Genomic DNA, 27,681 nt, shown 5'->3' on the forward strand with positions numbered 1-27,681 from the left:
TTGAAGTTGCGCTCGGGCGCGGGTTCGATCCCTGTTTAGGCTGATTACCTGGTTGGGTTTTTTCCAACGGTAAGGTGAATGCAAGGTAATCTATGGCGAATCCTCGGCCTCATCTAGCCAAATATCATCTCGCTATCACCAATCTCATCGACGCTAAATAACCTCGTAGTTAATACAGCGTCGTTAAATAATAAACTAAAAAAACCATATCGGTTGATTACTGTAAAGTTCACTGCGTTCCCAGGTTTCGAGCAGGCAACCCCTCGTCCTTAAGCGCTGGCCCTCCGTGCGTCGCCAGCCGACGATCTGGGATGACGAAAATGGAGAAATGGTGACGGAATAATGTAGATACTTAATATGGGGAAAAACGAGAAAACCCCGAGAAAACCCCCAACTGCGACCTTGTCCGCCACAAGTGTCACTATGGAACCCGAATCGCCTGATTGACAGGCTTGAGGTCTGACCACTCAACTACCGTAGGGGTGGCCAATCCCAGAAACTCTTTCGAATTGTTTTATAATATCGAATTTATGTACAATACAAGGGTTAAAAGTGACATTTTATTTTGTGAGTTGGGATGTCTGCGAAACGAGGCTGCTGTAAAACTATATTATATTAAAAGCAGACGGTAGTACAGCTCAGTGCTAAAGCACTCGACTGCAAATCGAGAGGTTCCCGGTTAAAACGCAGTTGCCCCTAATTTTTTTTATAATTGCATTAGAAATAGGCTATTTAATCGTTGGATATAGTTATGAATAAAGTATTTGTTGAAGCAATTCATTTATTTTGTGTATGTTTCTTAACCTATAACAGTAATTTATAAAAGTAGGCTTGGCATAGTTTGAACCACTTTATTGATTGGACGGTTGTGATTGCGAATATAAGAAGTGTAAGGATGCAAGGAGTTACTTGCATCCTTAGATTCCGAACATTTAAATCCCAACGTGCTATGTATTACTGAACACCATACGAAACAACAGGAAATATTGTCTTTCTCACTGGAAGGATATAAATTAGGTGCTACTTTCGAGACGTGAGTGTATTTCTCAGATTTGACCTTAATTTTAAAAATATTGGTCTTTCACATTTTTGCAAAGACAGGGATTTAGAAATTTGTGCTGTTGAATTGGAAACTAAAACATATATTTCATTATAATATGTCTATATAGTGCAGCATCTGGAGACTATGAAAATTTTATTCATTTATTGGAAAAACACTGGAATACTTGCAGAAACTGAAACGTGAATGTATTATTTGCGGAGACATCAATGTCGATTATCTAACAGAAAGCAATAGGAAAGATCAACTAAATTCATTTCTAGCATCTTTCAATATAATTTACACAGTAAACTTTCCGACCAGAATACAACTGCAACTGCTATGCAACAGACAACATATTTATCGGAAAAGAAAGAATAAGTATATCTCAAACAAACCCAATAATTAATGATCTTTCGGATCATGATGCTCAACTCCTAAATATAAATATTAACATATCATAAAAAAAAACAACTAAAGTGAGGTTCAGAAATATAAACAGAGAATCATTAAATCATTTTGAAATAAACCTTAAAAATGAAACATGGGAATCAGTATATAGTCAGAGTGATATGAGCAGTAAATTCAACGAGTTCATAAAACATTTCTAAATATTTTTGAATCCAGTTTTCCTATAAAATATAAAAATGAAACAATGTGCAGCAATAGATGGATTACACAAAGTATTAAAATCTCATGCAAAACTTAAAACAACACTGTAAAAATTATTTTAAAATATTACACAAAGTACTCCAAAAAGACAAATAATTACACTATAATACAACAATACAAAACTCTGATAATAAAATCAAAACAACTTGGAACATAATTAAAAAGAAAAGTGAACCATAAAGAAATAAAGTAATAAACTATAATCTTATATCTAACAATACAAAAACATCAGACCCAAATGAAATTGCAAATATATTTAAAAATATTTTCTTGTAATAACTGATAACCTCAACATCCCCTAAGATAATGTTACTAACAGTTTAGACTCCCCAACACAATATTTTCCGACAAAATTCGCAAATAATCAAATGTTTCCAACAAACAAACAAGAAATAATATTGCAATTATTAAAAATTTAAATTAAAAAAACTCCTCAGGGTATGATGAAATAACAAGCAAAATATTAAAAGCGAGTTCACATATTATAGCTGGGCCACTAAGTTATTTATGTAACTATTCAATGTTCAATGGTATATTCCCCGAGAGATTAAAATATTCAGTGGTTATACCTATGTTTTATCTTGTGCCTGTTTACTATTTAGTTCATGTTGCACTTCACAGAGTTTCCTTCAGTTTTAATTTAAACCTTTTATAGTTACCAATAGGTGATCGTTTAGAATTTAAAGTTATTTCATAACACGAGGGTAAGTATTGTGTGCGCATGGTTGTTGAAGTCGGAAATTTTCTAGACGTATACTTTTCAATCAAATGCTTGAAATGTGAATTCTCAAGTTTATGGAAGGAATATCCGCACATATCAGCATCGGACATAATTCATAATAAAAATGGACTGTTCCGAAATCGGATCACTAAACAATTTCAGAGGTTCGATGTGTCTTTTAAAGTCAAAATGTTTTTATAAATGGCGACGCTTTACTTTTATGTCTAACTTGCACATTTTCGTCCTTGACTGAAAAATAGTCATCTCCAAAATCTGTTACAAGCACAGGTGAAGTTTCAGATTATATTGGCGGAATTTTAAAACACCTTCACAGTATCTTCACTGGATCACAACACTGGCTCTTTACGAAAGGTTTACTTTTTAGACAGAACATAGGCATACTGTGTAGAAATAACTTATTGGAATGCAGTAAATAATACAAAACCCGCACCCATTAAACTTCGAATGAACAGAGCTCCCTTCACGCGACGTCTTTCATTTTGCTTACAAACATAAAGGTACATCAGCAAAGTAAATAACTAACGTCATCCTTTAGCCAGTGTTCCTTCGACCTGTAGCCGCCTCTAGACAATGTTTTGGTGTCCAGACTTCGTTCCCTACTTATGAGTTACAGAAGGGGACTGGGGCAGCATACCAAAAGTTCACTGCGAATATCGCACGAAGCGATCACTAGGACTTAGAGGAAATATATGATAACGGGACTCCAAAGAAAATCGTTGTGAGTAGTTCAAAATTTTAAAATTCTGTGGGATAATGTTTATCGGCAGCTGCATACAGTTGTATGAAGACTTAAGAGCACATCAGGAAAAAGAAAGAGAAAAGCATAGAAACTGTTGGAATGAAGGTCTTTGGACCAGTAACGGACTTCAGTCTGCTCGATTAGCAACGCAATACAGATATCAGACAAAGGCTTAACGTAACAAATATCATAGACACATTTGAAGATTACATAAATTAATTAGTCGTTATGTACTTGGGATGGAAAAAATTAATAGATCTTGCAAATTATGTATGAGTAGCTATAAGTAAGAAGAAAAATAAGATGCCGAATGCACTCAAATGAATTTCAGTGAATAATTCTGAATTTAATTTCATGTAAAGACAAATGAACTGTAATGTAATTATGCTATAACCAGGCCTCGGTCTAGTGTCATCGAGTCAGCAGACTAAAGTTTGGGATGTACGGAGTATATGACACTCAGAAAATGATTATTTTATGTCGTTGAACATTTAAATTGAAACGTGTAATATTAGGAAATTATTTTCTGTACTATGAATTAGAGATGAACAAAACTAACTCTCGCTCGCTGTGTTCGTTGCGCTTGTCTTTCGAGTCTCGTCTCGTAACTCTCGTGCGCTTCGAGTTTCGCTCGTCATTATCGAAATAGCATTTGGTCGGCGTGGAAAGATTTCGTAACTTTGAATAACATATACCAATGAAATAAATAATATAAATGTTTAAATGAGACAAAAAGACAAAACAAAACGGTATCTTAGTTATCAAAATGTTCTGGTTCTATTATCAGATATTGCCTAAGGTTATATAAATAGGGAAAAAAATCTCAAATAAATTTGCGTTTCTAAGACTCATAAAACATAACGGTAATATTTTTCTACTTGAGATTGCACACTTGATCTCAAACATACGAAAAGAAAATTTCTAGCCTTTTAATAAGGACCTAGTAATTAAATAAAGATTGGGGAACGGATTACTATACACTGAAAGGTAGAGATCATGTTTCAAATAGGCTACTTGATTGTTTATACATAATATAACAATTGCCAAAATAGATAAAAGTTCATTCTGGTACAAACAATTGTGGCGATTCAAGGCTGCTTAACGTTCGGGACTTCGGGAGTGATCAACTCTAGATATTTTGAAGCACTCACAAGCAGTATTTACGTCAACGACGCTACGTATACAACATTATCGTGCGGGTTTTCAGCTTTGCTTACTCGATCGTTATTCAACTCTACTAGAAATGTACTGTATATATTAAATCTGTGAACATGAGCATTTATTTTGTGTCCTACTGTGACCGAATATTTACATCAGTGATGTCTGTAGACAGCAAGAGTGCCCCACCGCCCGTATGCGCTTTTCAGATCACGTAGGGCACGCAGGTACAAGTCACTGATGAACACAAAGGTTGTAGGCCTACATTACACATTGACGAAGAAGTCGTTCAGTAAGTTCCAGGCTGACTGGATTTTTCACTTCTTATGTAAGTGAAAGGTGAGGTGATGCTCTTTGTTTGGTATGTGGAAATTATTTAGTTACAAAGAGAAGCAGTGTGAAACCCTTGAAATTATTAGTCGATCTACAGAATGGTGTATTCAAATTTTATTGTTTTTATTGACATTAAATAGTAGTAAATATATGTGAAGATGTATTGTAGACCTTCTTTCTCAATGCATTGTATTTATGTTTACAGAATGAAGTACAAACAAAAGGATGTGTTGCTGATAGCGTAGACTCTTTACATGTCAGTTACGAGTTCCGAGTCCAAAATTTACCGAATTCGACTTTTTACCTGACATGTTGTATTTTGCATAGACTACTCTCCTATAAAAAAGAATATCCCAAGTCTGAGTCTAAGCCTATGTTTTTTAATTATATAAGTATTTCATTTCAATACGTATTCTTATATTGCAAGTCTATGTACTTGTAGTTTCTTTGCTGCCATGAAAAAAAAATACTTCAATAGTCTTGCAATGTTTGCCAATTCAGGTCTTCCATTAGAAAGTATTGACTTCATTATTGATGCACCAGTAAAGACACACTATGATCGTAAAGTTCTTCACACATATTATAAAGCTTTCAATCCTTTTATATATAATTTGTAAACCTCACAAAACCAAGACTAAGATTAGGATTATCAGATGATAATAAGTTATGCGAGCCATGCTACATCTTGATACAGGAAACAACATTTCTCCCGACATAAGAAGGCTAGTGTCGGCAAAAGCAAAAAATGCAGTTCTGAATTAGGCGAGAATTCAGAAATTTAAATTTGTTTCTAGAAGTATGATGTTCATATAATAAGTACATATCGTCGCCTGAATACAAGAACTAGGTAACTTGATTTTTCGTATTTTGAGATATTGCTTATTTACTTATTTATTGCACTAAGGAATATGTCTCGTTTTCTTTTACCTATTTGTTATATTGGAAAATAGACGTCGCTGGTACAGTTCGATCAGTTACTTAGATCCTGGAGTACCTTTTTGTGCGATTTTTGCTATGCTATAAAAGAGGTAACTAAAAAACGCAAATTTCGAGTTACCTAGTTCTTGCATTCAGGCGTCGATATTATATAATAGTTACATAACAATAGACAGGCCTCATTATATAAAACTGCTTAAGTTAAAGAGAATATAGGTCTATGTATATTACTTGTTGTAGGTCTATTATTTCATTTTACCATATGCAGAATGCCCTATGATTTCTGTTCCTTTTGTAGCTATTAGTTTAAAAGAGAAAGCAGTGTTTATGTACTAATCGTATTATTAGATAACTATTCAACAATGAATTAGATCTTAGTTATTATTTGAAACTGTATAAGTTAAGGCGAGTCTATGTTTATTATTAAATTGTATTTCTTTATAATCAATTGCATTTATTAGACAGGAACGTGCTACAAAATATGCCTTGATTTCTTGTTGTCTTGTATGACTGTAACGCATTATCTATTGTTTACAAGCAGTTTAATTCACCTCACAGTGGTAGGCCAATAGAGTTCATTTTGCTCACCCCTTCTTGTTCACCGCTACTGCCTGCAGAATAGATTCATTGCAACCACTCAGTGCTTGATAGCACGTAGAGTCGAGTACATGCTTCTGACTTTGAATCCCTGGTTTACATGTTAAGGAAAGAAGTAATAAATTGCACTGTCCATCTCCCATCCCCCTCGATCTACACAACACAATCGCCCGTGCGTTCGTAACTTAATGCGTTTCGATACCCTGGATCGAGGCCTGGTTATTACTTATTCTTTGGCATCAAAACATTTTCCAAAACAATGGAAAAGTCATACTACCACTATGCAGAATCCTCGGATCTAAACGTCAATGGTAGATGCGTAACAGTTCTCCCAACGGAACTTTGATGTTTTTTATAATGTTGATTGTAATGATAAACATTATGATCGTCGTTACTCCTAATATTACAATTGTGATTATGAATGACGACGTAAAATCTATGTCGACCGGACTTCAACCCGTCAAACTCGGACACTCGACGACGAGGTCATCTGACTCTTCGCCACAAGAGAAACCTGAGGTTCCATATCTGGCGTATATATTGAGAGATTAAAAAAAAACAGTTTATTCTCACAAATATTTTTGTTTATTTTTGATTCACATCCTCAGTAGAAGAAATTATTTTCTAATTATATTGGCTATTTGTAAGATTTTGTAATTGTAATATCCTGCGTAGGAAAACCTCAGCGTTGAGGAAACTTAAAGAAATAAAATATCAATACAGTATACAATGATTACATTACTGTATTATTTCATAAATTATAAATTTTCATTCGTTTGCCATAGTTGGTACCAGCTATTGATTATTTGTTTTGTTGAAATCTAATTCGGCTTAGAAATATAACGGAATTTATTTTTTGGAAAAGTGTTACTATGCAGGAACCTCTCGTTGCTTCTGCATCTCTAATAATAATGGCGCATTTTTATTTGTAATTTTCGGTTGAGGAAAACCTCTGCGTGGAGGAAACTTGTTAGAAATACAAATTTTCGATTCTCTTTCTATATCTAGGCCCATGTTATCATTACATTATTATTATTATTATTATCATTATTATTATTATTATTATTATTATTATTTTATAAACTTTAGATTTTCATTCCATTGCTGTACTTGGAGATTAATTGTTGCTCCGTTGAAAGCTCAATTTAAAGAGAATCCCAAATTTTGTTTCGTTAAGTGTTTCCTCGATGCAACGGTTTTCCTCGACTGAAAAATACAAAATAATACAAAATGTATCATTCTTATTAGTGACACAGAAAATAACGGGAAGCGAATTTCGGAGAAATTGTACAAGGAAGGCTAACATAGGTACTCCGGGAAAACCTGTCTTTATTTTCGCCAAAAATTCCACTTAGACTCTCCGAAATTAGAACTCTTTGTCTTCGGCATTGAAAGCAGACTTGGGCCATCGGTGCGCCTCTCGGTTCTAAACACTCTGTATAGTTGAAGAACTGGCACTACAAACCAAAGCAAAACCTACCTGTAATCCTCCTCAGGGCTGCTAATGTAATCTGGGGGGATGAGGTGCCAGGTGGGATCCGGGTCGTGGGCCCCCGCATAGCAGTCCACGTCGTAGCCCGTGCTACACATCGTTTCATCAGAGTCACAAAAGAGAGTGTCGATCAGGCTGGCCTAGGATGCGAACTGATACCACACGGCAATCACAGACTGCAATATTGTTATCGGGTTGCCAAGGCTACCAGGAGCCTTATCTCTGTGTCAACTGTGCTCCTGGCTTATCAAAGACCGGACAGAGCTGCCAGGGTTCTAGAAACATGGCCACGAAGCGAAATTGAGATCAATGCTGAATTAAAAATGCATTTCCATCTTATCTGATTCCCTTCAATATGATAATTGTTCAATTACTTTGTTATGTACTGAAGTGCAAATATACAATACCTATACCTTTACAAAGCCTGTGCGTAGAATGTGGCTTCGTTACGAAAACTTAAGAGTAGGCCTTTACACTTTGTGGGAAAGGAGAAGAGACTCTTGGTATGTAATCTGTAGAGACTGGATTATTATGTACTAAAAGTATTATTCCAACTAGTGTCGTGCAATGTTCGAAGATGAGAGGTGATATCAATAGACTACAAACTTCGCCCTACTCCATAGGCATCCCAACAGTACGTGGAAGTGAAGCATGTAAACTAAAATAACCGAGTTCATTGAAAACCGGTAAGAGGCTTTAAGTTCGGTTCATGTTTGCCGAGTCTCTGTAGAACTGAAGCTACCTTTGCGTTTGTTCAATCTTTCCCCTTTCTTACATATGTTCGGTGTCATTCTTTTTAGTTCCTCCTCTTCCTGCGCCTTTACGATTTAACTGCATAAGGGTATCAGGCATATATCTTGTGAAGTTACGCATAGTAATGAGTATAGGTAATTTTTCTTGTTATGATTAAACATTCATATAAATAGTCTATACATATAAATAAATCAAACAAAATATAGCTATTTAGCAAACGCATGTTCAAAGTACCGACTAGTATGTGCAAAGAGGAGAGAGGAAACAAAAACATTGCAAACTTCATATTATTCCATATGAAAAAACTAATCGCAAGATATGTGCTCAAATCCTTAAGCGGTTTAAAATAGTGTCCTGCAATGTTCGAACATGAGAGAGGCAACCAAGGTGTTACAAAATTCGTCTTATTCCACATAGAAAACTAATAGTATGATATGCACTAAAATACTTAAGCGGTTAAAACATGAATGGATGGGTGTAGAGGACAGCGAATATTTTCATAACAAGGCTGAACAAATAAGACAGACCGCTTTCTACAAATCGAAGATCGACGAATATCTAACTTCACCATACTCGACAAACTTGAATCGAACATAGCGCCTGTAATGTACGGCGCTAGTAGGAGAGGCCAGCGAATTTAAAGGGCACAGATCATACAAGGAGCAAGACCGAGTGAGCGAGCGAGACGAAACGCTTCTTCAAAGCAGCCCTCGGTTCTTATCACGCTCTACAAACTTAAACCGAACATAAAGCATGAAATGCACGACACTAATTCCAACTACCTATAATAATATAAACGAGAAAGAAATACCTCCCACTCTGATATACTTACTTACTTACTTACTTACTTACTTACTTACTTACTTACTTACTCACTTACTTACTTACTTACTTACTGGCTTTTAAGGAACCCGGAGGTTCATTGCCGCCCTCACATAAGCTCGCCATTGGTCCCTATCCTGAGCAAGATTAATCCAGTCTCTACCATCATATCCCACCTCTCTCAAATCAATTTTAATATTATCCTCCCATCTACGTCTCGGCCTCCCCAAAGGTCTTTTTCCCTCCGGCCTCCCAACTAACACTCTATATTCATTTCTGGATTCGCCCATACGTACTACATGCCGTGCCCATATCAAACGTCTGGATTTAATGTTCCTAATTAATGTTAGGTGAAGAATACAATGCGTGCAGTTCTGTGTTGTGTGGCGTTTTCCATTCTCCTGTAAATTCATCCCTCTTAGCCCCAAATATTTTCCTAAGTATCTCATTCTCAAACACCCTTAACCTATGTTCCTCTCTCAAAGTGAGAGTCCAAGTTTCACAACCATAAAGAACAACTGTTAATATAATTGTTATATAATTCTAACTTTCAGATTTTTTGACAACAGACTGGATGATAAAAGCTTCTCAACCGAATAAGAACAGGCATTTCCCATATTTATTCTGTGTTTAATTTCCTCCCGAGTACCATTTATATTTGTTACTGTTGCTCCCAGGTACTTGAATTTTTTCACCTCTTCAAAGGATAAATTTCCAGTTTTTATATTTCCATTTCGTACAATATTCTCGTCACGAGACATAATCCCCACTCTGATATAGCTAAATAAATCTGGATGTGTTTGAAAGTATTAGCCAATAGTAGTGAATGGCGCAAACTTCGTGTTCGCTGTGCAATGGACGAAATTTGTGTCATTTAAGGCTATTATAGGCCTAAAACTTTAGGCTTGTGCCGTGGTTTTGTGAATTGAGGACGTTTTCAAACGCAAGTTCAATAGAACGGTCTGAACCGTTAATTTCAAATTAGCAAGCGCTCTTCACTGGATGCATTATCTACTGTTTCTGACCGTGTTCTCCTTTGTCAGCTTTCAGGGCTCGGATTTATATGACTTAAAATCTCTGCAAATATGCATGCCCTAAAATTAACAAAATATTACATAAAAACTTGGACACATGGCGCAAAAGAAAAGAAGTATTGTCCAAAAAGTACTTAGAAAACCTTTTTGTTCACCATTAAAAAAATTGTTTTTTTTTTGTGAACATTAACTCCCTTAATTTTTTAGTAGGTTATTTTACGACGCTATTAACATTTTAGGTTATTCAGCGTCCGAATGAGATGAAGGTGATAATGCCGGTGAAATGAGTCCGGGGTCCAGCACCCATAGTTACCCAACATTTGCTCATATTGGATTGAGGGAAAACCCCGGAAAAATCTCAACCAGGTAACTTGTCCTGACCGGGATTCGAACCCGGGTCACCTGGTTTCGCGGCTAGATGCGCTAACAGTTACTCCACAAGTGTGGACTTAACTTCTTTAATGTGGACTCTATGGGGATAGGATGATTTGTACACATATCTACGAACTCACATAAACTGAGCGCTGGCTGATTTCACAAACAGAAAGCCTTGTCAAGTTTCTGCAGCAAATTTTCTGTTTAACAATATTGCAACGTTTCTGGGTTGTAAAACGTAATTTTCACTTCACAAATTTTGCAAAATGAAATGTTCCTATCAGTACTAAAATATTTATCACCTAACTTCTTAACAAACCGACACAATTACGCACTTCAGAGTAGGCCTACTTTAGTTTAGGCATCTTAAACTAGATTCCAAATGAAATCACACTTCACAGTAGAGAAGACGAAAGGATTCTGAGAAATGGGAGAAAAGAGGAATGAAAAATATTCAACGCCTATCTTCGAGACTAATGCGTTTACATCTATGCATTGCACTAACGGGATGTTTAAGTGTTAACAACATATTGGATAACATGCTTCATTAAACTGGCCCTGTTTGATGTATAAATTCTTGGTAAAGAAGGTTGTAAACTTCTGAAGATCATTAATATTTAAGAGCTGTTTAATTAATCCATTCTTTTGCCGAAGTTCTGTACCTTCGAAACTTATATAATACACATAATTGGATCCTATGATTAAGGCTTAACAGTAGGCTTTGTAGACTACAGAAAAAAGTCACCTGGCATGTAATCTGTGAAAGTGATTCATCAAGTCTGAGAAGATATCGGTTATCATCGTTAGTGTTCAAGGTTTGGACTCTTTTCACAGATTCGTCTTCACTTTTGTGAGAATTGTAACTAACATCCCTCATTCACAAGTAGTAGAGTTTATCGAACACCTAGTTAGCTTGGTGTAAGGCTAGTGATGAGCCGAACAAAATAAAAAGGAACATACATGCAGTCCTCTCTGGAGGAAGGTAATACCGTACTCTATTTCCATGTCGAAAACTCGTCTTTGGTGGTCTAACCGTTGAATCCGAGGTTCACTGGTTCAAAGCCGGCTAATTTCGATGAATTTTAAGGATAATTTAGCTCTAACCATGGCTTCCTTCGGAAGAGAAGAAAAGCTGTGGGGCCCTTGGCGTAGACTTGTGGCAGGTATAACCCTTCTCCTGATAGAGGATTCCAGTAAAAATTTCTCTGCGAGCTTCGGTGTTGCCGGATTGATATGTGTAGCGAGATGACTACTATTTCTGTGAAATGTTGAGGATCGTGCATCGGCTCCAGTCGGGGACGTCCAATTGGCGAGATCAAATGGAAGTATTTCCGGTACTGAAAGTCCTGTGACAAGAATCGCTAGCATATGTGAAATATTCATGGTGCCAATCTTAAGGAATTTCCAGTAAAATTTACTTGATATTAATTCTTTATAGACGAAACTGAAGTTTAGTTTTATTCTAGTCCACGTGACTTCAGGACAGTTCCTATAACTATTTTAAGCTTTATATTATTCATTTGCAACATTTTCGATTGGGAGTGTAATTATTATGTAAAGAATTATTTTCTATGCCAAAAATATATTTAGAGTTATACGTGTACTGTCTACACAATTTCATTTACTACTTTATCTTATGTATGTTAGGAGAAAATCCACAAACGATTAGGGAAAACGCGGAAATTCTAGTTGAGGCAAGTAAAGCGATAGTGTTGGAAGTAAATCCCGAAAAGACAAAGTATATGATTATGTCTCGTGACCAGAATATTGTACGAAGTGGAACTATAAAAATTGGAGGTTTATCCTTCGAAGAGGTGGAAAAATTCAAATATCTTGGAGCAACAGTAACAAATATAAATGACACTCGGGAGGAAATTAAACGCAGATTAAATATGGGAAATGCCTGTTATTATTCGGTTGAGAAGCTTTTGTCATCCAGTCTTCTGTCAAAAAGTCTGAAAGTTAGAATTTATAAAACAGTTATATTACCGGTTGTTCTGTATGGTTGTGAAACTTGGACTCTCACTTTGAGAGAGGAACAGAGATTAAGGGTGTTTCAGAATAAGGTTCTTAGGAAAATATTTGGGGCTAAGAGGGATGAAGTTACAGGAGAATGGAGAAAGTTACACAACGCAGAGCTGCACGCATTGTATTCTTCACCTGACATCATTAGGAACATTAAATCCAGACGTTTGAGATGGGCAGGACATGTAGCACGTATGGGCGAATCCAGAAATGCATATAGAGTGTTAGTTGGGAGGCCGGAGGGAAAAAGACCTTTAGGGAGGCCGAGACGTAGATGGGAAGATAATATTAAAATGGATTTGAGGGAGGTGGGATATGATGGTAGAGACTGGATTAATCTTGCTCAGGATAGGAACCAATGGCGGGCTTATGTGAGGGCGGCAATGAACCTCCGGGTTCCTTAAAAGCCAGTAAGTAATAAGTACTTTATCTTATGTGGAAAAAATAGAACAGTTTTCGAGTAAATTGCCATTTTATTTATTTTTTTAAATGTAGTAGTAATTTTTAGTATAAGAGAGTAAAATTGGATTTTATGCGCGAGGAGGAACTTTAGCGCCCGAGTGGAAGCCGAGGGTGATAATTTCCACGAGCGCATAAAATTTGTTTACTCTCGTGTGCTATAAAATATTTTATCCATCTGTATATATTTCATTGTACTTACTTATTTACTTACTTGCGTACTAACTTACCTACTGGCTTTTAAGGAACCCGGAGATTCATTGCCGCCCTCACATAAGCCCGCCGCATCGGTCCCTATCCTGAGCAAGACCAACCCAGTCTCTATAATTATATCCCACGTCCCTCAAATCCATTTTAATATTATCTTCCCACATACGTCTCGACCTCCCCAAAGGTCTTTTTCCCTCCCGCCTCCCAACTAACACTTGTGATGCATTTCTGGATTCGTCTGTGCTTTGCCCATCTCAAACGTCTGGATTTAATGTCCCCAATGGAGGAGACGGCCTCCAGATATGGAGGGTAGCTGTGAATATATTGAATAAGCAGTCGCGGACAGCCGATGGGGGTTGGGCGAAGGGCTAACAACCCATCACCGTAACAAACAGGTAGTTTCGAAACCTCAAATATTTCATTATTGGTATCAAAATTCAATTTTAAATTGTAATGTGTTGTTTGTGAAGAAGTTATAAACGAATGAATGTATGTATTTTATGGTTGCTAATCTGTTGGTTATCATGGAAAAACTTTTAATTCAAGCAAAGAATAATTAGTAACTTTTAATTCAGTGCTGTGAATGAAGTCATTGTTTAGGTTGCTAAGGACGATGAAATAAAGACCAGTTTAGATACCAGTTATGGATAAAATACTTTTTTAGTAAAATTGTTATTTTTGAGAAGTATCATTCTCGATGAATTGATTCATAGTAGTTCAAAGTGCAAATTAAATTATTTAGCATTGCTCTTATGGAGATACGGACCGGGATTACGAAATATTCTTTGAAGTGAAAAATTAACGAAAGTACTATTCGATATATCGATATTTGACTGTACTACAAGTAACACTGGAAACCCATATACATCCTAGAATTCGCTCTAGCTTATTTTTACTATTGCAAATGATAGATGAAATGAAAGAGGGAAACGAGAGTATCCTGACCGTAGCAACGATCCTGACAAAGACACTCTGTAACGTTTGCTTTTACATCACAAATTTAATCACCATCAGACTGGAGACCGAACCTGAACCTCCAGGACCAGTGCCAGATGCGGTTTATACTAGGGCATTCGAAAAGTAATGGCAACATATTTACTGTTTCACATTAAATTTATTTAAGTTACTTTTACATTACATACTACAAATACTATATTCTGCCATGTCAACAATACGTTACGAAATTTTTAGAAGACGGCGGACTCCGTCTGCAGCAGCATTTCTGGATATCTCTCCCACTGATGAATCTAAAGGCCCGCTCCCACTTAGCGGTATCGAATCGAACAGAATTTCTTTTCACAATGTATTTATATGGAATATGGCAGAAAGCGCGCATCGAATCGAATCGAACAGAATTCATGAGCTAGAATATTTATTCCACTGCCGGAACAGAACTTCTTGTTTCGGCTATGATCGTATGTTATCGTGAAGCCTTCGTGAAAATATAAATAAGCCATATACATTTTTGGTAGCGTAATTTGTTTTTATTGCTGAAACAGTACGTATACAGGGTGTTTCCGGGCTGGTGTTACAAACTTTCAGGGATGATGAGGAAGGCACATGTATCAATTTGAGATAAGGAACCCTGGTCCGGATATGATTGAGTCGAAAGTTACAAGCAAAAATAATTGTGTGGAAATGAAGTAATTTTATTCCTCTGTACACCTTATTTATGTGTATTTATCTGTATATCTTACACATACTGTATTCATCTGACGTTGTTTACGTTTTCTACTTACAGTATTCCTTTCAGTGCGTTGTCTGAGGGGTGGGGACAGGAAACTACACTAAAGCAATGCAGATGGCGTAATTTGTAACGGACATGGTCGCTCCTGATATGCACATCTGTAGACAGCAGTGTATGTGTACAAGTTGCAGTGTCCAGTCGATCAGTCCTAGTGAAATGGAGGAGTACATGAGAGCGGAATATGCAGACCTGATTTTCGAATACGGATGAGCAAATGGGTACAGTAGACAAACTCACAGATTGTATTGGGGCAAGTACCCACGTAGGAGACATCCGGCCCATACCATCTTTCCACAACTGTTTCAAAGGTTAAGGGAAAGAGGGCACGTGGTGCGAAATTACAATTCCATTTCCACAGAACTATTTTTGCTTATAACTTTCGACTCAATCATTTCCGGACCATGCTTCCTTATCTAAAATTGAGGAGTTGAATGCAATAAGGGCCCAACCCACAAAAAGCAGTTTTGAGATAATGACCTTCAAAGTTGTCAAATTACCATAGAAATGTTATGGCACGCTCCATAGTAACACTACTAGGCTATATTTTTTAGTTCTTTTGGCCATTTTTGGCAGGATTGCACTTTAATTTGGATGTTAACATCATTATAAGTGTGTGAGAGATGAATTTAATAATAACACTTCAAGGGCCCTTTTTGCGTTCAACAGTCCTACACACTGATTACATATTATGGTAATGATAAATACGTATATATGGTTGTATTCTGTATTAACGTTTAAAAATAATAAGCAAGAATAAAATTACAAACTGTTCATCTTGAAAGAATGTGTATTGAACTTAAAAAAGTTAACTTAAGCTACATATTAATAAAAAATGTAAACAAATGTTATTACTCATATTATGTTATTAATGTTCACTGCTTTATAAAAATAGTAGTCTAACATTCATTTCTCTTTCTTCACTTGCCTAATCATCTTCATTGTCTTCTTCTTCTTCTTCCTCATCATTATTTTGTTAGGCCTTTGTAAGGACTTTTTCATACCACATTCGAGATGGTTCATCTAGGAAGCGAAACAAACTTCGAATATCTCTTTCTTTTGCTCTCTTAACACCAGTAGCTTCACGGGGTAGTAGTTACAAGTTATCAAGAAGGGATTTCTTTTTCGCAAATTGGAATGGTGTATAGTAACTAGCATAGTTAGGTGAACCCAAAACTGTGACCAGTGATGTATTAGATAGTATGCAATATGACTGAAGTCCAAAAGGGTTTGATTCTGATCTTGGTTTAAGTCTACCAAAAGCTGCACTGAGGCCCTCACTCCAGTTTCTTATTATTTTGGAACCATCCACAACATTAAATGGAAATGGATTTTGCCTGCATTTCTTAAAAATGTCTATGTATTGTGATACACTGTACACATTTTCAATCCTTTTCAATTTTTGACTGTAGAGTCCAAAGTTGCGATCGCACTGGTTGTAGGAGTGTCCCCTTACAGGGAATATATGAAGAACATAGAAATCCAAGAACACAAAGCCATAAAAACACTATTTTTGTTCTGACCTCCTGCTGCAGCAGAAAACAAAACTATTTCAGTCGGTTTGTACCCCTCGTCCTTTGTTTTCCACATCAAGAAATCATGAATGAAAGAACATACATTTGATTTTACCCTTAGTTTCTAAAAAGTAATAAAAACTGCTTTTACCATCATTATGGCAGTGCACGTTGTAAAGATATAGCCTGAGTAGCCTCTTACAAAACTGTGATGTTACGCTGAGTTTTGGCAGAGGGAGGTTTTGAGCGTAGTCGAATTCCAACACTAAAACCGTGCTCCCAGCTTCCTGACATTCCCCAATGTATCGTTTCTTTATTTTCTTGTACGCTTCAATCTTCCTTTGATGTAAAGCATAAGCTATTTTACACGGATCATTTGGATTGCTTTTTAATTTCATTCAACACTCTGTACAAAAGTCACAAACGTCCGTGCTTGAAGTTTTGAATGAAAATTTAAAGGTCTTGAAAAAGTTGAAGTAGCACTTCTGGCCAATTTTCATCGTTAATCCAGTTTGTTCCTTGTAGTAAGTTTTGAAAACTTCAAATAAGACTTTAATGTTTCGGTTAGGATTTTAAAAATACTTCTTACTTGATTTCTCCCTTGAATAATGAGATGTTTTGTGTGGTAGTGATTCCAGGTTTTCTTTTGCTAAATCTCAAACACTGCTTTGAACCATATTTGGATAGTTCTTGTGACGACCTCCTATGTCCTCGATCGAATTACCCTCTAAAGCCTTTTTTTGAATCACACGTATCTTCTTTCTTGATATTTTATAGAGATGCAACACAAACTTTTGGCATGTTACAACTGTTTGTCCACTAGATTTAACAAAACAAACCTATGAAAGTACTCTGTTTTAGCTGCATCGACTGTAGCCCATTTTATAGGTTGTGATGTCATACAACCAGTTAAATAAACATTTTCACCACAATCATAGAAACAATTAAAACGATCGACCTGGTTATAAACTCTTTCGAAACATTTCTTAGGACAACACTTACTAACAAGTTGAAAAGATTTACTTCATAGTCCACACCTGTGGAGTAACAGTTAGCACGTCTGGCTGCGAAACCAGGTGGCCCGAGTTCGATTCCCGGTCGTGGCAAGTTACTTGGTTGAGGTTTTTCCGGGGCTTTCCCTCAACCCAATTTGAGCAAATGCTGGGTAACTTTCGGTGCTGGACTCGGACTCATTTCACTGGCATTATTACTTTCCTCTCATTCAGACGCTAAATAACCTGAGATGTTGATAAAGGGTCGTAATATAACCTACTTAGACTTTACTTCTTACAAATTGCCACTTGTATTCAAATATGATGTGCCTCTATTTCGTTTTCGTTTCCTTTCGATTCGCTGATTCTGTTTCCTAGGCCCAGGCTCCTGACTATCTTCTGAGTCAATTTCTCCATCTCGAAGAGTATGCAATATGTTCTGTACTCATTATTCAAGGCTAATCTTAATAATACTTATCAAAAATCTCCTTAAATAAATAATTATCACCCTTTTGCTCTTTACTAAACTATTTTTAGCCAAAAACTTGAGTTTTTGCACATAACACAACACCAGCTGAGGAAGATACCGGAAGTGAGAGTTAACACTCGTTCTCTCTCCAGCCTCTCCTGAGATCTGTTGTTAAAATATTATAACCAAACTTAGCAGTCATACTAAGCAAAGTTTAAAGATTCTAAAAAGCCGTTGAACGCAAAAAGGGCCAAACCTCCCGAGGGCCCTTATTGCATTCAACTCCTCAATTGATATATGTGCCCTTCCCCATCATCCCTGAAAGTTTGTAACACCAGCCCAGAAACACTCTGTATAGAAAATTACAATTCAATAATATGAACGAAAAAAAAAAAAAAATAATAAATCTCGTTCGGAATTATCCGCGACTGTATGACAAAACATAAACGTATTACTTTAATAATAATGCCTGTGATAATGCTTGGAGCAAAACAAGTAAATTAACTGAAATATTAGGTAAAAATTAAAATCCAGGGAAGCGCAAAAGAACCGAATTTTGTTTCGCCTCTAACAAGATAGTGAAAATAGAAAATTCTCCATATAAGTCTATAGGCCTATCTCTAGATAAAAATATCATGAATCCTGCATTTCCTTTTCTTGTTTTGAATATTTATTCTTTTTGCACCTCTTCAAGTAACTATGTGAAAGCTATTATCCATTTTAAACTGCAACAAGGTTCGGTTCTGTTCGGTTCGATTCGATTCCATTAGATGTTGGCGGCGGCAGACATTTCCTTTCGGTTCGATTCCGCTAAGTGGGAGCGGGCCTTAAAGCTCTTCGGATGTCAACTCTTGGATAAAAAAGCGAATGCCTCGCTTCCACCCAACTTGCAGTATGGTAGGACTTCACTCCCACAGGCTTCTTGTAATGCCCTAAAGCTCTGAGTTGCATGTTTTTATCTTACAACTTGGATTTTTATGAAGCACCTTTGTTCGTACCTTTAGGGCTGTATTGTTTACTACAAATCAGAAATAGCTACTTTATTTACAAAATATTGCAAATTTATGAAACAATCGCTGCATTTTTAATTAGTACAATATTTCAATGGTCACCGCTAGGAGCACAAATTTTTAGCATTGTTGCCGTTAGTTATCGAATCTCCTAGTAGTAAACTGTAACTGTGCTCCTTCGAGCGCATTTAATCTATTCCGCTACAAGTAATAGGCCTAGGCCTACAGTACATAAATTTCTTAGTATGATAATGTGTCAAAAGGATAGTACATATGGAAATTAGATTTTTAGAAACTCAGCTTTACTGCTTCTAAAAATGAACTAAGCTTTTTTTTTTACATAAATATGGGAAATGCCTGTTATTATTCGGTTGAGAATATTTTGTCATCTAGTCTGTTGTCAAAAAATTGAAAATTACAATTTATAAAACAGTTATATTACCGGTCGTTCTATATGGTTGTGAAACTTGGACTCTCACTTTGAGAAACAGAGATTAAGGGTGTTTCAGAATAAGGTTCTTAGGAAAATATTTGGGCCTAAGAGGGATGAAGTTACAGGAGAATGCAGAAAGTTACACAACACAGAACTGCACGTATTGTTTTCTTCACCTAACATAATTAGGAACATTAAATCCAGACGTTTGAGATAGGCAGGGCATGTAGCACGAATGGGCGAATCCAGAAATGCATATAGAGTGTTAAGGCTGGTTCACAATAAACCGGAAACGAGAATCGGAACGAAAACGAAAACGGTAAAATTGTTAAAATGTGTACATTTAAATGTGAGCATTCACAATTAACGAAAAGCTTGACGGAGCCCGGGATCAGGAACGGAGAGTTGGCCAAGTTTCAACTTTGGCGTTCACGTTTCCGACCACAACCCACTAGATTCATTCTATTGCCGTCTAAAAGCTATTTTGTCGTCGTATATTTTGTAGCAAGAAGACCGTGACATAACCTATGCATTATTTTGTTCTGTGCTGTGCATCATGGAGCAAGTTTTGTTTGATGAAATTCTAATATCGAGTGTTGAGGAAAATCCTCACGTTTACGATAAGCGGCGCGCCTCGTATAAAGATGAGAAAATGAAGGAGAATACGTGGCTTTCAATAGCTGCGTCTTTGAACACCGATTGTAAGTGAATCATATTTTATTACTGTATTGGTTGTATTACACACTACATATTCATACTTCAATTCAATAACTACTGTTGTGTTCATTTTTGTTCTAATATAAATGTTTCTTCTCTAATTATTTTACGTTATGGTAGACTTAAAATAGGTTGTGTTAATGAAGATGCATGGGCATATTTATAGTACCGTTGAAATTTTAAAGTTGGTTAACCTGTGTTTATGTTGGCTGCCTTGTACTCATGAGAGAACGCCATTGGTCAATTATACACAAATAACATCAGAATGCGTAATATCGACTTTACATATCGTTATTGACATGCATATCGATATGCATAGTCGTCTACGTTCTCGGTTTATTGTGAATAAAAAATGTTCATATTCACGTTCTCTGCTTCTTGTTTTCACTCTGGTTCTCGTTCCCGGTTTATTATGAACCAGCCTTTAGTTGAGAGACCTGAGAGAAAAAGACCTTTGGGGAGGCCGAGACGTAGTTGGGAGGATAATATTAAAATGGATTTGAGGGAGGTGGGATATGATGATAGAGACTGGATTAATCTTGCACGGGATAGGGACCGATGGCGGGCTTATGTGAGGGCGGCAATGAACCTGCAGGTTCCTTAAAAGCCATTTATAAGTTGTAAGTTAACCTTAACTTTAGCACCACTAAAGACGTACAGAATTCCATTTAAAACATTCTGGAAAACTAGCATTGACAAAATTCGAGGAGAAAATAAAGCAGATGTTTTAGTGCTGATATGAACGTAACTGTAGTACCTTGCTATAACAAATTCCAAGAATATTAACGGTCGACAGAGGGGAAAATACAACGCAACTACTGTAGGCTCAGTACATTCTGTGTCCTTCTCCAAAATAATGGCTGACAGAAAGCAAGTCTTATTTAGAAGAAACGTTGAACACAGCAGTGGCCAAGTTTAAAGACTACTCAAGGCTTATCTTATCAAAGAACTGACTTCAAGTAGGAGGCATATATTTCTAGATCAACAATCCCTGCCAGTAATCTGCACACTTCTCACACAGCAGTAAATCAGCTTGAGAGTGTCACTTACTTGGAAATGCAGACTTTTTAATATTCTGTTCACATTATCGTACGTTGATCTGATTTCCTTATTAAACACTTCAGTGTATTTATTTTATTTACAGATATTTGGTTCACTCGTCCTCAAATGGTAGGATTTCCGATCACAATTCCAACGGGATTGTATTCGTTTCGCGTCGGGAAAGTCGAGGTCATCTTCGACTTTTGGTAGCTATATTGTATAAAATTCGTGGTACATAAAGCAGTCGAGAAAGAGCAGATTCTGAGTAGCCCTACTTGCGTTTTCCCTAAAATATATCTTCATTATAGACATTGACCACCGAATCATTGTCTCTGTTTATCTCATATAATTGAAGGGCAAGTTAATTATTATTATTATTATTATTATTATTATTATTATTATTATACAGCGTTTTTCAGGTTTAACCCTTTGATGCACGCATTTGGGAGGGAAATAAGAAATTGTGTTTGCAATGAAATTAAACTTTTATTTGTCTAAGATAAGTGTCTCAAATTTTAAAAATTTGAAAAACTTCCAATTTTGATACAGAAAATAGGTGGTTTCATGGTAAAACAACTATGCAATACTGCAGAACATAATACCTTCAGACTTATTGTGAATGATACAAAAGGAAACAGTTTCTGGTCTCATTAAGGCAAAGTTCCACTTCACATGTATTGCAGGCCCATTTACTCCTGTGTGGTTGAACTTTAGTGCTACAATAAGCACAGCGTTTTGAAGATCCACGTACAGGCATATGTGCCACCTTGTCGAATCTTTTTTCATATGGGACCGTTGGCTTGAAGTTGTGCACAGATTTTAGTACTGTCTTTCTCCCTCTAGATTTTGGAATATTAGCTGCGACTAAACCAACAACAAAAGCCAACCTGAAATTCTTCAGGGTCAGTTCTCCACCTTCACCTCTCAACGAATATACCAAGAAGGCATTAGTCACAGTGACATCAACAAAATACCAAAAAATGCGGTGCCACTATTTTCTGCATTTTCTATCAATCTTGTAGAAGGACTTCATATTAGCTTTGTCAACATAATCCATATGTTTGTTGTAGTCCTTCACGAGTTGTGAGCAAGCAATTTCAGTGGTTGTTCCATTCTTCTCTTTCCTTGAAACAGTGGCAACAATAGATGGATCGTGATAATTAGAAAGGAAAAAAATGGACCTTGTATCCTTCACTTGAGCCAGGACATTCCAGCTTATGACGTACGGCTATCTCTCTCACCACGTTTCATGTCGCGGTCTCTTCTTTCGTATGTGGTAAATCAATAGGCCCATGTCTAACTGTACCGCATGCATAGATATTTTGCTGTCTTAGAGAGATCAACAGATTCAAACTTGTGAAAAAGTTGTCATAAAACACTTTGTGATTGTCACCAACCATCTCTTCCTTGTATCCATAATGAGTAAGCTGACACAAAAATGGAAAATTTTGTTGGATATGGTAAGCATAACTACCCTGTTTGCATGGTGGTTACGTTTTGAAACCACCACATTATTTCTATATTGACGCCACATGTGTCGAAGAAATTACAATCTTGTTACTGAAATATGTTCAAAAAAGTCCGAAAGACAAATAATACTAAATAGAAAATTACGTAACTGTAATATTTTAGCATACATCTGAAATAAAAACACGTAGCGAGTCTTCCACACCCCAACTATGCACAACAACATCGGCCATCTTAGTGAACAGGATGGAAATACAAATATAGGGAAAATAAAATTCTTCTACAGTTACTAGGATCAGTGAAAGCAGCGCAGTAGTTTTGAAATAAAAACCACCCTGTAAGTAGGCAGGAAACTCAAATTTAAAAGGTGGTTACGTACTGTAACCACTGCGCTTCAAAGGGTTAATCGTTTTTTAAATGTATTAAATTCTGAAGGTGTTACAGGTGGCAATGTACTGAAAATTGTTGAAAAAATATAGAAATGGGAAAATAATATTTCCCAGTAAGGAAATAAATGAAAGAAAACTACTGTTTCAGCATAAAGTCAAGTTATGTGCACATGAGCTGTAGAAAGATCAGCTGTCTGGTTTCAACAGCTTTCGATAAAATGTTCCTTTTGTAGTCTAAGGCATAATTTAATATTGTCAAGAAGGCCATTCCGTACCGTATCCCCTTAAATTAATTACTCTACAAAGGTAAGCCTACATCTTTCCTTAACTTTTCGCAAGTTCCCCCCCCCCCTCCCAACATATAGAAGGATTAATACTGTGTACTATTCAAAAGCAGCAAGCGATCACAAGTTATTTTAAATAATGGCGGTATTTGCCTTTTCATCACTCACCCATATGACACCGTTATGTAGACAAATTTACCGAAGGAGTCGATGCCTAGAGTGGGCCATAGGAGGCTGGTCTACGCTACACCCGCGATGAGATTAGTTGATGATGGAGGTTTGTTGAAATGCCGCTGGGGAACAGGAGCTCCCAGAAAAAAGTTCCTGTGTTATCTGGATCACACGCTTGCCCAAGTTATAAATCGGGGAAGACGCCGGGGATGGAACTCGTGTCCACAGGGTTGCAAGTCCAGTGCTCTAGCAACTAGACCACCGTGGAGGCAGCGATACACAATATGATGCTCTTTTTTTTTTTGCTTTAGACAGGATGATGATTATGATTATAATGAGGAGGAGATGAATAGAAAGGATTATGGTGCTCAAAAATTATTTCATTTTTTTTCCTTTAAGACTCAGGATATAAATTTAACACAATTGGTACCATCAATGCACAAAGTGTTTCATAAGTATTGTAAAAGTGTACCTAGGTTATTTAATATAGTATTCAATATACGAGTGAGTTTAAAATTGTATGTAGACCTAAAGTCTTCCCTAGGATGCAACGCAGAACAGTAGCAAACAATACAAACTACTGTTGCTCTCGCTATAGGCCTACGAGCTGGCTCATGGTTTTTGTGCGTTGGCACTGCTACGTGTTTCAGGTTTAAAGCATGGAATTATCTCATTGCTGCCTATACAAGCAAATGAGCAAGTCGTGAAGGGTAGCTAGTGTGCCGGTCAAATCGCACGACTTCAAAAACCTGGGTTTTTACTTATGAAATCGCCTGAAGTTGCTAATGAATGCTCAAAGCATTCCAGACAGAGTAGAACTGCAGCAAGTTGAACATGACTGAAAAACCATTTGAAATGAGTTGAATAAGTTCAGTGGTATTGAAAGACCGATGATGGGACCAGCAATATCTCTATTTACAAGTTCATGTACATCATTTTAAAAATGTATTATGAATATTATTATTATTATTATTATTATTATTATTATTATTATTATTATTATTATTATTATTATTATTATTATTTATCGTAACTAATGAAAAAGAAATGTATTTTTACTTTGTTTTGTTTGTTGCTGTGTGTCTTTGTACCGGAACTCTGAAATTAAGTAATTTCATTTATCATTAGTAGTATGACAATATTTTAATCTTAATTTAATGTTTACATTACATTCTAGCGGAGAACATTTCTGCAAGCCTTAAAGGGAAATCTGAGACATACATAAACAGATATACCAGAGAAAATTAGCAGATAAATCAGAATTAGATAGGAATTAGAATGGTATTATGAAGACATCCTCTGTACAGAATTGTTTGTATAGGCCTATACATAGACTACATAAATAAATATTTTGCCTCAGGGCAGGTCTTTCACTGCAAACCCAGCTTTCTCCAGTCTTTCCTATTTTCTACCTCCCTCTTAGTCTCCGCATGTGATCTATATATCTTAATATCGTCTGTCATATATCATCTTCTTCTGCCCCGAACTCTTCTCCCGTTCACCATTCCTTCTAGTGCATCCTTTAGTAGGCAGTTTCTTCTCAACCAGTGATCCAACCATTTCCTTTTCCTCTTTCTGATCATTTTCGGCATCATTCTTTCTTCACCCACTCTTTCCAACACAGCTTCATTTCTTATTCTGTATGCACACACCCCATTCTTCTCCATATCTACATTTCAAATGCTTCTAGTCGTTTCTCTTCACTTCGTCGTAATGTCCATGTTTCTACCCCATACAATGCTATACTCCACACAAAGCACTTCACTATTCTCTTCCGTAGTTCTTTTTCCATAGGTCCTCAGAAGACGCTCCTTTTTCTAATAAAAGCTTTCTGTATCTGTATATATTTTGTATATATACTGTATTCATGACGCCACAGGACTTACAGAAACGTTGCCTCACCCAGTACCTCTGTTGTTCGCATCAATGCTCAAGGGCGTTGAATGCGTCCCAGTTCACCTCAGTTTGTTGTGAGCTACTGAAGAGATTACTCTTTCGTGCGTAATATATTGTATTTTTCTAATTGTTCAAGAACACTGAAGGGATTAGGCCTACTTAGACTTATTTGTGTGTAGTGTAGTGTATATTATTGTATTTTTATATAATTGTTCGAGAATGGTGTGTAGGACATTGCAACGAGCTTTTGTATTTTTAATTTATACAAAGAGTGGAAGACAATATCCGACAAGTCATTTCGAACATTTCTCAAGAAGATATTAGTCGAATATTTGAGAACAATGTTCGGAGATGTCAAAATAGTATATCATGCAACGAATCTATAATGGTAGTAATTAAGACCCGAGAATGTTTATGAAACGAGCGTAAGCGAATTTCATAATTTTCATACGAGCGTGTTAATTACCATTATAGGCAAGATGCATATGACTGTTTTATTCGACCATAATTAAATGTATAAGTTTCGAGTTTTTACAATCTTACCTTGTTACTTTACTGATAACGAAACTGTGACCATGAGTGTATTTTCAGCGTGTCCCCGACTAGTGCAACAGATGACAGACACGGAGCACTTTTGCGTCTACGCAGTATTTATTGATTTTTTGCAGGGTTTATTTTGAAGATTTTAACCTCAAGCAACGAACATTAAAACACAGGAAATGAACTCAATTTATGTATTAAAATGAACATGAACAGAATATGTTATTTTAAATATTGATTGTGCAGTTTGTGGGGAATGGCTCCCAGTGGAATGTTTGAAGTTGGATTAATGTTTATTTCGAAATCAATGTCATTATCAAAACTCAAGTCTGCCATTTTGGATTGCTGCTTTTAAGGCTTGCGGATTGTTGCGCGCACGATATTAATCAATATTGCACATGCTTAGTTGGAAATTGATAGCTGGAATAACACGATTAATAACAGTACTTCAATGTATGTTATTAAGATACAGTTATGTTAAATGTAATTAGCGTATTATACACCGTGGATACAAATTATTCGACGATTTCACAAGGCTACATTTTCACCAATATTGAACATAAACTCATGATCTTACCACTATTTGGAAGGGGAAGTTTGAAGTTTTATACTGACCATAGATGCACTCGATGTGAGCCCCACGTGTAATGCGGCAAACGTCCATGATCCCATTCTTGCCAAACCCTCTCAAGTATGTGACGTTCCTCAGTGCTGAGTGCGCCTCCTCAATTCGGCCAACGTCGCTGGAAGTGGAGATATCTAAACATTCTCATTGACGAAATCGCACAGAAAGAAATCACTGTGAAATCCGGTGAACGGGGTGGCCATGTGCAGAAGATGCTGTCTGCGTCCGTTACACGACCAATCCATCGACCTGGTAGGTGTTTATTTAGGTACCTCCGGACCTCCGTATTCCAACGTGGAGGGACTGCGTCTTGTTGGAAAATGAACTCCTGTTTCTTTTCGTCCGTGAATTGTTGCATTAGCCAATTTTCCTAAACCTAAAGTTATTATAAAAGTTCAAACTTTCCTCTTTCAATATTGGTGAAAATATAGCCTTCTGAAATCGACCAATAATTTGTAACCACGGTGTAGTGTGGTCAAATAAAAATGTATTTAAGCAGGAGGAGAACATTTCGAACATCAATTGTCACAGAGGTAATATGCACTTCTATTTATTTTTAAGTTCTTTAAGTTAAGTTTTCCCGCCAAATAGATTTTAGAAACTGAAGTTACTACCTTAGAAACGGCGGCAAATTTCTTGGTAACTGTGCGCTGCGTGTAACAAAAAATTCCGTTGAGCTTGCGGGGTGAGGAAAACGTCATATTATATGAAGGATCCCTACAAAAATATGCCAAAATACTCTAGCACAGTACCTTAGCACGACCTATATTAGACAATGGCTAAGCATGGACATTGAAGAAACTCAAGACAGCAGAATAACAGCTTATGAAATGCGATTTTTCAGCAGAGCAACGGGATATACTAAATAGGATCTAAAAAGGAATATTAGTATTTTGCAAGAACGCAGTACGAAGTCGGTTTTGGAATATACAGTGTCCATCAGTACCAAATAAACTAGAAACGCAAATTTCCAAAGATGAGGTCAAGTAGGATCCACAAAAGT

At 36.5% G+C, this 27,681-nt stretch overlaps 1 protein-coding gene across 1 annotated transcript in view; it reads right to left on the reverse strand.

Annotated features, from left to right (window-relative positions):
* LOC138703353 (homeobox protein Nkx-2.5-like) overlaps positions 1–7,863 on the reverse strand; it is a 227,674-nt gene extending 219,811 nt beyond the window's left edge. Inside the window, exon 1 of the mRNA XM_069831157.1 lies at positions 7,697–7,863. Within this exon, the coding sequence (XP_069687258.1) occupies positions 7,697–7,806 (110 nt within the window). The 5' untranslated portion in view covers positions 7,807–7,863. The remainder of the gene's footprint in view (positions 1–7,696) is intronic.
* Between the last annotated feature and the right edge of the window lie 19,818 nt (positions 7,864–27,681).

The sequence above is a fragment of the Periplaneta americana genome, chromosome 7, assembly GCF_040183065.1.
Source record: "Periplaneta americana isolate PAMFEO1 chromosome 7, P.americana_PAMFEO1_priV1, whole genome shotgun sequence".
NCBI lineage: Eukaryota > Metazoa > Arthropoda > Insecta > Blattodea > Blattidae > Periplaneta > Periplaneta americana.